Source organism: Cydia splendana, chromosome 9, assembly GCF_910591565.1.
Source record: "Cydia splendana chromosome 9, ilCydSple1.2, whole genome shotgun sequence".
Classification (NCBI taxonomy): Eukaryota; Metazoa; Arthropoda; class Insecta; order Lepidoptera; family Tortricidae; genus Cydia; species Cydia splendana.
The window spans coordinates 741,632-754,549 of NC_085968.1; the positions used below are offsets into that span (position 1 = coordinate 741,632).

Below are 12,918 nucleotides of genomic sequence, written 5' to 3' on the forward strand. Positions count from 1 at the left end.
TATCAAACAAAATCAATTCTTATCTCCAATTCAATTTGCCGTCTCAACTTCTCGAGTGCGTCTCTTTAATTCCTGTCCCCGTGTCCCTGTCCCCTCGCATACATTACCGCTGTTTGTTTTTGCGCATTAACATTTTTATGACTAAACTGAGAGGAATCACTTACTAAAACGGTACCACGTTATATATACCATCCCTGAAAACAAAACAACACCATGTTAGGTGAACTTAAAGATCAATTTTGAATGACTGATGGGAATGTAGATGAAGATGGTAAGTTGGTGGAGAAGTATGGCACCGAGCAATACATTAAGTACGAATGTTTGAGAAATTATAAATAATGTCTAAATTGTTGCCAAGATTGTTGTCATAATGTCCTCATTTTGTCGCGGAACGGTGTATTCTTTTGAAGAGGATAGTGATAAAAATGCTAATGAAGTTCTTGATTTAAAGCGCGTCATAATGGTTAATGTTTCAGTTTTATTAAAATGTGAATCAAGTTAGGTTCGACAGTCTCTTGGTTACATGAACACTTTGTTTATGTCCAAGAAAATTATGTATATTAATTATATATTATATATAAATTTTACGATGACAAACAACTTTTTTATGAAGCACTACCAAGCAAGCAACTGCAAGCGATTCTACATTTTTTTAAATTAATGAATTTACCCATTTTTCCTTTCATTTTTAATTATTTTTACGTCGACAAGTCAAAGCAAATATAGTTTTTTTGTATAATGTAAATATACGTAAAGTTAATATCATTCCTAAAAAACATCGTAGAATCCGCTAAAAAGCTCAATACACCTAGTTGTTAAGAAATGCTATAGTAGGGTATTTTTTAACCAAGGGAAAAAATTACAAACTATTTATGACAGTTTATAGACACAAAGTGATGACATATGGAACTGAAACGTGGCCGCTTACTGTGTGCCTCATAAGAAGGCTCAAAGTCACCCAAAGGGCAATGGAGAGGGCTATGCTTGGAGTCTTTCTGCGTGATCGCATCAGAAATGAGGCCATCCGCAGCAGAACCAAAGTAACCGATATAGCCCTCCGAATCGCTAAACTTAAGTGGCAGTGGGCGGGGCACATTGGCCGTAGAACCGATGGCCGTTGGGGCGGAAAGGTTCTCGAGTGGCGACCACGTACCGGAAGGCGCAACGTGGGTAGACCCCCCACAAGGTGGACTGACGACCTGGTAAAGGTCGCGGGAGTCCGCTGGATGCGGGTGGCGCAAGACCGGTCATTGTGGCACTCTTTGGGGGAGGCCTATGTCCAGCAGTGGACGTCCTCTGGCTGATATGATGATGATGATGATGATAGACACACAAACTTGCACAAATTTGGCAATAAGAATGCATACATGTCATATTCCTATAAAGCTCCATTCTTGGCGTAGCACTTTGCATGAAAATTTTGCGTGACCTGACTCTGGCAACATTTATGTTTGTTAAAATAAATAGGTACTCACCCGCCTTAAATGTAGTTAGTAAAGCTTTTCTCATCAAAGGCTGAACAGAGCCTCACAACCTTATTTACCCCAACGTCCTGCACGATAAATTCAGTTACATAAAACACCCGCAAAGTAAAGTTTAAAACCATTTAAGTCCAAAAATCACATTACATACTCCAATCTTCGCATACATTACCTTAGGTACAAACAAAATCGTTATTCTAATCCCTGCATAATGTTCAAGAGGCTAATTCAGATCTAGTAATTTATTGTTATCATTTTGTTATGGATATGATTTGGGCCAATTTATACTTTGATGTTATGTTTTCGTTATAAGTACCTATATGGATAAAATTGGGTTTGAAAAGCTTCTCTTCTGGGCGAAATAAATACGAAATCAAAACCTTTTTTATAGTTTTTTCCGCTGAGTTAAAACGTACCACACCTTTTCGTAACTTAGAGGACGGTGTTTTAGAAAATACGGTGAAATTCCGCTTACCTATATTGTACAGAATAGGGAACTATCTAGTACCTAATGTACCTATCCACCAAATTTTATCGAAATCGAACGAAAAATTAATTCGAGAAAAATTATAATGGGCCCATTTATCAACTACTCAGGTTGAAAAAATGTCACTGTTGACAACTAATATCATATTCATAACAAATTGATAAGAAGAAATTACTATCGGAATTGTCCTCCTGCATAATGTTCAGGAGTTGCGCGACGTTTTTGAATTTTAATACGGACTCTAACAAGTTTCGGGCGTCAAAGGAATCGTGTAGAACTCGAAAGCTGCTTGCTCTCGAGCGGGGCGGACGCGAATTCTGAGGAAACTTTTCTAAATCGGGTTTCGGATCGCAGGTAGGTGAAAATGTGGAATTTGTGTTGAGCGATTGAGGTGAGTTTAATGTGAAAATTTGTAGATAAGTAAATCTTAAAATGTTGAATTGTCGATCTCGTACAACATACGTAAATTATGCGTGTTTCGTTCCAAGTTATATACTTAAATTACGATTTTTCGTGATTGGAATCAAACACAGTTACATTATAATGAGTACCAAATTCATAATTCGTCGCACAACAAATTTATTTCTTGGATGACATAGAAGCTGCATACAACCATAAAAAATAGAGCTTAAAACGTCTCAATTGATCGTACCTGTCCGGTACCGGTTTATAAATCCAGATAAACTGTATAATTTTAAGGAAATTTCTTATAATTTTTCTATACGAAAAAATGTTTTAAGCAGAACAATAAACTTCTAGTAGTCAGAAACAATTGTCCGAAATTCCGTGGAACACATATTTGTTAATATGAATAAGTACCTAGATGTCCCTCTTGCTCGTGTGTCCACGGCGTCCGATCGAAGTAACTGATCAAAGGACCGTCCAGCGTAATTAGACAGGGAGAGTTTGATAGCGCCTCGCACCGGGCACAGGGACCATAAGAATAATACGGACTGCAGTGGCGGGGAGTCCAGACAGGTAACATTCTGAGACAGACTCCACCAGCGACCTCTACAGTGTTGCGGCGGAACATTGCTGGTGACTGCGAAGCTGCTGCAAATGTCAAAATTAACGTCGTCTCGGTCAGGATTTCAAACTGCATTGATCAATAATAACAACATTTTTCATAAATTTCTGAGCACCCAGTGCAGCCTCTTTTACATCGAGCCCCCCTGGAGCAAATACTATACATACTTTCATAACCTTTTTCTCTTGTCCGTAACGGATCTTACAATTTCACTATACCCCTCCGTGGAGATATAGAATCCCTCAACTGGCTGCATGGTAACTTTGTGTACCTATAGTCTTTTAGAAACATTTATTTTTGTGAAGCGGCAAACGTGGATTTGAAAGTCAATGGTAACTACATGTAAATCAACACGAATAGGTGCTCTTTCAGCCTTTTTACTTCTGATTTTAGAAGGTAATCAAACACAAAGATATTCGACGCTTGTTAATGCCGGCAAATATTGCTCTTACTAATTTTTAAAATTCATCATTCCTTGTGGCTCATTTAATGTTGTCCAAATTGTCATACTCTTCACATATATATTCCCGGTTTTATAAAATTTTAATGAAACCTAAGCCCACAAAAGTAAATGTCGCAATATTCCAGGCCAGTTTTCGGTAAATTAATGCACATAATTAATAAATGTTTGAACCAAACCTCCCAATTTAAGGGCAAGGGTGAAGCAAAAAGCAAGGTATGGTTTCTGTACCCCGAACGCCTTTTTGGGCAATTGAATAGTAATGTATTTTTTTATTGAGACCCACATTGCCTTGATGGAACCGTTACTATATTATTATGTAACGTGTATTTACAAATGTGAAGTAGGTATTTAAGTAGGTATACCTTTCGAAAACGCACGGCGTTTTCGTACAGCAAAAAAGTTTCGGTGCCTTATTTTGGAATGCTATTCGTATTTTTGTTTTAAGTATAATTTGCTTATTCAACTCTAGTATATTTAAGTAGATAAGACAAGATATCATTACTCAAACTCAGCAGATGACAACTAATCGAATCTCGTGGCTAAATGCTACCGTAATACGTCGCAACCTCAACAAAACGGTTTTTCGTGAAGGCCTTAACGCTCGTAACTTATTCCTCACCTGTGATGTTATTTGGGCAAATGACTCATATAACAATAAAATTGTCTACACAAAATTCATAAACCAATATAGTTGCCACTATTTAATGGCTCATTGAAGATAAACAAAATACGGGGTAACTAATTTAAGCGCCGAAATTTTAAAACGTAATAAATATAAGCCTCGGTAGAGAATACCATTTTGTACCATTTCGTCGGCCTAATTCGCATACCTCGTAACTCCATTTTTTTTCAAAATCATGTTTTGACACTTTTAGATAGTACTTTTCTGAACGCATCTAACGGCAAAGCTCTTAAATACCAAAAATAAACCGTTTGCGTTTAAAAAGCAAAATAGAAAACCTCGCAACTCCCGACCGCCATTTTGTACCATTTCGTCGGCCTAATTCGCATACCTCGTAACTCCATTTTTTTTTTAAATCATGTTTTGACACTTTTAGATAGTACTTTTCTGAACGCATCTAACGGCAAAGCTCTTAAATACCAAAAATAAACCGTTTACGTTTAACAAGCAAAATAGAAAACCTCGCAACTCCCGACCGCCATTTTGTACCATTTCGTCGGCCTAATTCGCATACCTCGTAACTCCATTTTTTTGTTGAAAATCATGTTTTGACACTTTTAGATAGTACTTTTCTGAACGCATCTAACGGCAAAGCTCTTAAATACCAAAAATAAACCGTTTACGTTTAAAAAGCAAAATAGAAAACCTCGTATCTCCACCCCGCCACTCCCTTCAGTACAGTTTGTGATGGCGTTTTTTTTTTTGAAAATCATGTTTTGACACTTTTTGATAGTACTATTCTGAACGCATCTAACGGCAAAACTCTTAAATAGGTACTTACCAAAAAGAAACCGTTTACGTTTAATAAGCAAAATAGAAAACCTCGCAACTCCCGACCGCTATTTTGTAAAAGGAATAAATCGTACCCCCCCCCCCCCCCCCCCCGCGCCTCTCAGTACAGTCTGCAATGGCGTTGTGACTAGTGATGTACCGACTATTGATTTGGCCGACTAGCCGACTAATCGGCGCTCGGATGGCCGATTAGTCGGCCGACTAGTCGGCTAGTCGGCCAGATAATTAGTTTCATCTAAGTTCGGTTCAGATGCACTTAAAAATCGTTTTACCCCTTTCGTCGCGCTATTCATCATATTATAGTAACGCTAAAAAATAAAATCAGTAAAAAAAACCTGAGGCGATTTAATACGACAATCGAACATAAGAAAGCGAACACACGGTCAATAATTCGAACAATAGTTTTCGTAAGCACCCTAAATAGGAATTTGGGTAAAATAGGTGAAAAGCGTATGGTAAATATTTGCTTGTTATTTCTTTTTGCCCTGTTTTTTTGGGACTTATGAAGTGCCGACTAATCGGCCATTTTTGCCGACTAGTCGCCGACTAATCGCCGACTACAAATGTGGCCGGATAGTCGGCTTTCTCGACTAGTCGGCGACTAGTCGGTACATCCCTAGTTGTGACTGCACGACAGTTTTGCGTAAAGAGGCTTTTCTGTTTAAAGTTTAATAAAATAATATATTTTTTGATCCACAATTACCTTGTTCGGATCAAAAGAGTATCCTCTATTTTCAAGGATTTTTGTAACAAAACTCTTAACTCCCGATTAACTTTCGAAATTTTTCAAGGAAAACTCGTAACTCCAAATTTTCCAGGTTCAGGTAATTTAAACAAATATTGGTTTTAACAATCTGACGGCTAAATTTAACTTAACATTATGTAAAAAAAAATCTAAGCAAGTCTTCATGCAAAATTTTTGGTAATTAAGTTTTTTGTGCCTCCTGTAAAATTTGGTCAGACTGAGTTACGAGGTTTGCGAATTAGGCCGACGATTTGGAGTTGAAACTTTAGGTCCATGGGGTCCCAGTGCGCACAAGTTGTTCGCAGAAATCGCGAAGCGTCTGGTTGACGTAACTGGTGACTGAAGAGCTATCGGCTTCCTCGCACAACGTATCAGCATTGCGATACAGCGAGGAAATGCCAGCAGCATCCTTGGTACAAAGCCTCAAGGGCCTATTTACGATTTAAGCTAGTTATTAATTTCGTTTAGTACCACTGTATATATCTTGTATTTAAATAAATAATCTAGCAAGACAAACAAGTTACTTACGATTATGCCTTCTTTCATGAAACCCGTTGGTTTCTTTGATCCTTGAATTAAACATAAATAGATAATATTTCAAGACTGATCAATGAGATAGTATTATCCATTGATCTAACGTTTATCTATTGGATCTAAGGTGCAGTTTTATTGAAGGACCGGAAAAGGTTGCACATATAAGGAGATGTTAGATAATCTTCATCTGATCTTTGATAATCTATGTATCTCGCAAAAGGATCGATGTTAGGTATAGATATTTTACGAAAACGGGTTTATCTTTTGCATTATGTAGGTATTATGTCATTCAAAGAACGGCAAAATTAAGGTAAATTTGGAAGTGGCCAATTCCGTCATACGGGAAATTGATGCAACTAAAAGCAGTCGCTACTTTGGAGGAGGAAATTACCAATTGTGTAAGTACTGTTTTAGTAAAAAACGCTTTTCCGTCCGAATTTTCCGTATGACGGACTTGGCCGCATTGACCCTAATTTAGGTATTTTAACAGATATTCACACATTTTACATAAAGATTGGTATTTCAAAGGAATTGGAAGCTTTTTTAACATAACCAAGATAGACGTAAAGAATATCATATTTACCTACCGCTAGGTACCTATAATTCTTTGGCTCTCTAGTGAAAAGGGGTAAGTAGTACAAAGTGTTATACGGAGCTTATACCCTCTAAGACTTGCGCTTCGATTTCGATTTCGTACACGTGTCTATACGTGTAGGTATAGATACTTCGCTTTCATTGTTTTTGACTAAGTATGTAAGTATATTTGTAACCCGCTTAGCATCTAAATGTGAACTTATAAAACACATTCAATTTTATACCTTTCTTGCTTGCAATAAAGTACACATTCGCTAGTTTCCAAATGCTCTCACGGCACAGAACACCGCCTCTAGAAACCTAATATTGGCCATTTTGTTCCCGACGCAAATCACCAAACTGTGAGGTGCGGGAGGGGTGCTCACGGCGTTGCGATTGGTCGTTTCAAACATGGCGCGCTGACACGTGTAAGCGTAGGGATGGGACATGTTCATTACAGGTAGTGGGTACTGCTACCAGTGATACCGAAATTTATTGTGGTAAAATTGTTACCAATTTAGAATACTTAGAGTAAACTTACTTAATAATTATATTGATTAATTTAATATTTCATTAAGTAATTTAACAATGTACCTGAAATGTTTACTTAACATATTAGGGCATTTCTGTTTAAAGTACCCAGAACATGAATTTTAAATTTTAGAATTTTTATATTATTTCCACTCTGAATCGCAATCTCTTTCGATACGAGAAAAAAGTGTCGCCAAAATCTCATACAATTATTTTATTTTGTCCGTTTTATTAAGGTCATAGAAGGTTGTATTGAAAACATATTCAAATGGACCAATAACATATGCCTATTACAAATCAACTCCGAGTTGTCTCGCACTTCTTTGAAGTTCATCATCAGGTCCATTTCGTGACATGAGACCTAACTGCTCACCTAGAGGATTCTAAAAAACCCATACAACATATGTCTAAGACATACCAACACCGAGTTCCCTCGCACTTCTTTGAAGTTCATCATCAGGTCCATCTCGTGACATGAGACCTAACTGCTCACCTAGAGGATTCTAAAAAACCCATACAACATATGTCTATCACAAACCAACACCGAGATCCCTCGCACTTCTTTGGAGGTCATCATCAGGTCCATCTCGTGACATGAGACCTAACTGCTCACCTAGAGGATTCTAAAAAACCCATACAACATATGTATATCACAAACCAACACCGAGTTCCCTCGCACTTCTTTGAAGTTCATCATCAGGTCCATCTCGTGACATGCGGCCTAACTGCTCCGCCAGGCCAGCCTAGAGGATTCTAAAAAACTTACACAACATATTACCTATATATTATGTCTAAAATGGTACAATACGGTATGACGAAGCACGAAGTTTCCGCAACTGAAAAACCATCATCGTCACATCACTAGTCGAAAGGGAAAGGGATAGCGCATTGCATTTTCAAGTTGACGAAAAGGGACGGACATACTTCGCCTCTGCTTACGACCAGTATAAAATGAACCCCGCGGACAAGAAACATTATTCAATGAAATAATGAATTTGACTTTCCTGTGGGATGTTATTCCATCTGTTTCGTAAGTCGATGTCTTAGATGACTTGCCACACCATTTTACGCTGCAATATCCCATGATTTCCCAATGAATTCAATAGTTTACTATTTATTTTCTTAGACTCGTGCACACTGCTAACAGGTCGTAACCTTGGGCGCAACTGATCGGAGCGGCGCGCGAACAATCTTATATTTGACCTATACACCATACGGGCGGTGGCCGCGAGTCGTCCTATAAGCTCGGTCTATAGGGGTTGGTCTGTGTCTCACGGTGAATACGTTTTGCGCGAATTTGAAGCTCAAAGTAGAAAAATAACGACGGAAAATGCTTGTGTGGTCGTTGAAGGAAACTGCAGTGGAACAAAGACCAGTCTCATTCTGCAGGATGCCCGCGTCTGATCATCGATTTCTCTGGATTAGATACGTAATGCCGCGTAACGGTGTCTTCGACCACCGGCCGCTGCCCATTACTGCCCGCCATGAAATATTTATGACGACTCCATAATAACGCGGGCGACGATATCATTATACTTTGTGATGGGGGAGACAGGCGGGGCGGAATTTCTGAACGCTCCTTACCATTGCAAAGTCGAAATCGTTCGCTTTATGATACAGGTAAATAGTTTAAGTTTCAAACTGACTGATCAGCTGCAGCCAGATGGTTTGAAGATTCGAACGCTCTGCGCAGCCGCGCCGCTCCATCCATATTAACTTGTTAATTAGATCCATAATACGACTTGCAGATGAGCTAGAGTGAAGTTGAATACATAAAAAGGGCTTTTTCAGCGATCGCATGCATTGTGGAGCCGGAGGCTGCCCGGTGGACTGGCACCAGAACTTTGCGTGTTCATAAATAAACGCGAACGGTATTCAACAGCCCTTGGTGCTGTATGCATAACGAATTTGAAGGAGGCAAACTTGGAGGCTCTGGTGGCTCGGATGGAGTATAAAATTCCGTAACAACATGGTGGAGGATTTCATTCGCCGGTCTGCTGTCGTTGAAGACATAGCTCCGTCAATTAGCTTTAACTAATTATCGCGCGTGAAACAGTGAAGTGTTTTCCCGGTTTAAAAACTAAAGTGTTAAGTGTTTATGAATGTAAATGAGTGCGGGTTTAGTGAGAGATGCGGGCAGAATGCAGTTGTTGCGCGATGGCGCTGCGGACGTCAGTTGCTAGTTGGTTCCATCTGCGTCCGCCAGACGGCGTGCGTGTCTCCGAACATGGCTGTCGTAACTGTCTACTTTGAATATTTTTGCATGGAATCTACATTACGTTTTAATCCATTAGATTATTGCTTATTTGGAGATGTTTGGGAGTCGTAAACAATGTAATACATGTAATATCTAAATGGATCTGGACGGCTTTCAGCCGCTAGCGCGTGCGTAGCGGTCAGGAAGGGTTATACCAACGATATATCGCGAACTAAATAAGTGAGAATCTAAAAAGATTATTTTCCATTAATTTTAAAAGCTTAGTATAAACTTAAACCCTGTTTAGACGGTTCATGCAGAGCTTCCATGCGATTTTCTTTACATTAGGGTATTTGGTCGATTGACTAAAATCATTGTACTCTGTAGGTAGCAATGTTTCGAATATTGCATGCAAGTTCTAGAACCGTCTCTGGGGCTTAAGATTGGTATGAGGTAAACGTCCCAGTGCTAGACATGCTGTTGCCCAATAGGCGTGACCTCTATTGCTAATGACATAAGTTTAAATATGACGACGACTACCTTCCTCTGGTTTGAAGATTAGCAATTAAAAATTATGCCACCACAAAAAGGGTTCAAGATCGTTTTATTTAGAGGTATAGCCATTGCGTTCATTCTACGTACGTACTTACGTAAGGTAATATTTGAATTAAAACAAATACTTATGTTCCGACTCAAATATTAGCAATGATCAAAGTGAATTTAAGGCTTATTTCTTGTTTTATCTTGAAGGTAATCAGCTTTTCAAAGTTAACAGTTAGACTTTACATACAAAATGAACACTCCAATGAATGCGTGGTTAAGTTAACTTTGATTTGACTCAACACTGCAATAAATACAAAGTAGTGTGTATATCAATTTTGTACTTTATTCAGCTTGACTCGGGCTTAACTACTTCCTTGCATGATGACGGCTCCTAACTTTTTGAATGTTCTTAGTTCACAATTGTTGTTAGTCGAAAGCAAAGTGAATTTTCATGTCGTCAAATAATTTTATATTTTCTATATAAAATGAAATATAAAATTAAATTAAATTATAATAAATATTTTTTTTTATGTATTTTTTTGTTTCGAAATTTAAACTAGGTACATGTGGTACCTACCTAGTTTAAAATACATTTTAAGTAATTATATATCTACTCATTTATTTACAAACATTTTTACAACATAATAAAATCACTAAGATTTATAAATAAAAAAATTGCCCTAAGTCGTAGGCCGTAGGTAGGGTGCCCAGAAGGCTGGCCGCATTGCCCCGCTGGATGGCAATGCTGATTATAAAGTTTATTATATTGACATTAATATAGACTATGATGGAATAGGTAGTACCTTACGTTTTGAAACAAAGCTACAAGCAATGATTATAGTTAAGGTACGAGTAGCAACTGGCGGTCTTATCGCTAGTAAGCGATCTTTTTTCAAGACAGATATATGGCTATATTCAATTTAAATACCTTGTCATGTAAATACTGCAACTAGTCAGCACACCTTCATCCATTTACGCCCATACAAATCACTTGTCACCTGAAGCATATGTCACAACCTTACACCACTATAACTTTGCATCTATCAAACAACTTACACTAGCAAAATTTACCTTACGACTTCGAAATACGATTGCGAATTTTATTGTAGCAAGCATATTTAACTTTGTTATATGCAACCCTGTATTGTACCCCAAAACTGAAAGGGCTTAAGTGTGTTACGTGTGTATGGGACATAGGTCTTTTTGCTTGGTTTTGTTGGAGTGATGTGCTCGGTTAAGGGCGCTAGCGTGGAAAATCAGGTGTCAACGGATTCTGATGTCGAGGGCATTCGATGCATGCGGAAAATGTGTGGATTTCCATTTAAATTCGGAATTCGAGATGGAAATGTTTTCAGTAAAACTATTTTGACGTGCACGAGCATGTTGGCACCAGACAACGAGCTTGCTGGAAATGTTGACGACAACGCACGCAGGTTTTCTGCCCGATTCGAACGTGTAGATGCGATATGGATTAGATATATCAGGGTATAAAGTGACGTTTTTCTAATCCATATCGTAGACGTAATATTTGACGTATCTTTAACTGCGCATCGGGCAGTTTGTCAAATATGTGAAGGTATTTATAGGTGTTTTTGTATTTAACTGACGAATAGGACCTAATTGCGTACATTTCTAGATACTCTCAATTGACTCTGACTGGCTGGAGCCATTTGAAAAATTTAAAAGATAAATGACTAAAAAATTAACGTAAAAATTTACCCTGAAGCTGAAGAAAGTGTGTGTATGTGTATGAAGTAAATGCTGGGAAACGGTTGTTCTTCTTCTTAAACTTCAACTAAAAATTAGACAACAAACCGGATTTCGGACTAAGCTTGACAAATGTCTAAAAGAATGAGGCAAAATTGTATTTTTATATTATAATTAAGTAAATACTAATACAATAAAACCCACTTAAGAAGATTCTGAAGGAACCATGTAAAACAATACATATTAAGCGTAAAAAATAAATGAAAACAATTTGGGCCAGCGTGAAATGAGGTAGCCTAACTATCAATGTGAGAAATTATATTAAACGTTGTAGTTCTATGTAGTTATTATACCTATAGATGGTCAAGCAAATCTTGTCAGTAGAAAAAGGCGCGAAATTCAAATTTTCTATAGGACGATATCCTTTCGCGCCTACATTTTTCAAATTTGCCGCCTTTTTCTACTGACAAGATCTGCTTGACCCACTTTATTAATTAACCACTCATTGTTGGGGCTAGTTGAACTAACTAGCTCAATATAGCTAATTATATTTCTCGACATAAATAAAAACAACACAATCATAAAGAAACTCAGAAAATGTGAAAAGTCTCGATGTTTTCTTGTGATATGTGGCCTAATTCCGTGTACAAAGGCTCGTTAGGGTAGGTGGTAAAACATTGGTCATTAATTAGCTCCACGATTTATTTCTGTCGTTTCTAGAACGTTAACGCAAATATTTTCTACATTGTGTTGGCAACTAATTAATGGCCACGATTTATGCTGTTATATTTCTACCACTTCACCTAAGTTGGTTAAAAAGTTGCGTGGTTATTATCTAAAAGAAGGTAGCTAAGTTTTGATAATAAAACTAGTTTATATATAAAACTTGTATCTAGATAGGTATACCTAACATAATATAAAGCAGCTTATGCAGTCAAGCCTTCAGTCAGTCCGTAGTTGATCATCATAACTTCATACCGACGACCTCAGTTAGGACCTATTTATAGTCCGACAAAAAATTGTAGAAAATAAATGAGGGCGCCACTTGCTACTGTCACATTTTTGACGTAAAATGCTTAAACATGGCAACAATTTTCAAACAATTGGCACACTGTAACGAGGTGCTTACATTCTTGACGTTGTGTCTACACTTAGG

The 12,918-nt window shown here is 37.8% G+C and overlaps 1 protein-coding gene across 1 annotated transcript in view; it reads left to right on the forward strand.

The window, feature by feature from the left end:
• Positions 1-8,671: 8,671 nt before the first annotated feature.
• LOC134793323 (putative zinc finger protein 702) overlaps positions 8,672-12,918 on the forward strand; it is a 45,387-nt gene continuing 41,140 nt past the window's right edge. The window contains exon 1 of the mRNA XM_063764860.1: positions 8,672-9,551. Within this exon, the coding sequence (XP_063620930.1) occupies positions 9,446-9,551 (106 nt within the window). The 5' untranslated portion in view covers positions 8,672-9,445. The remainder of the gene's footprint in view (positions 9,552-12,918) is intronic.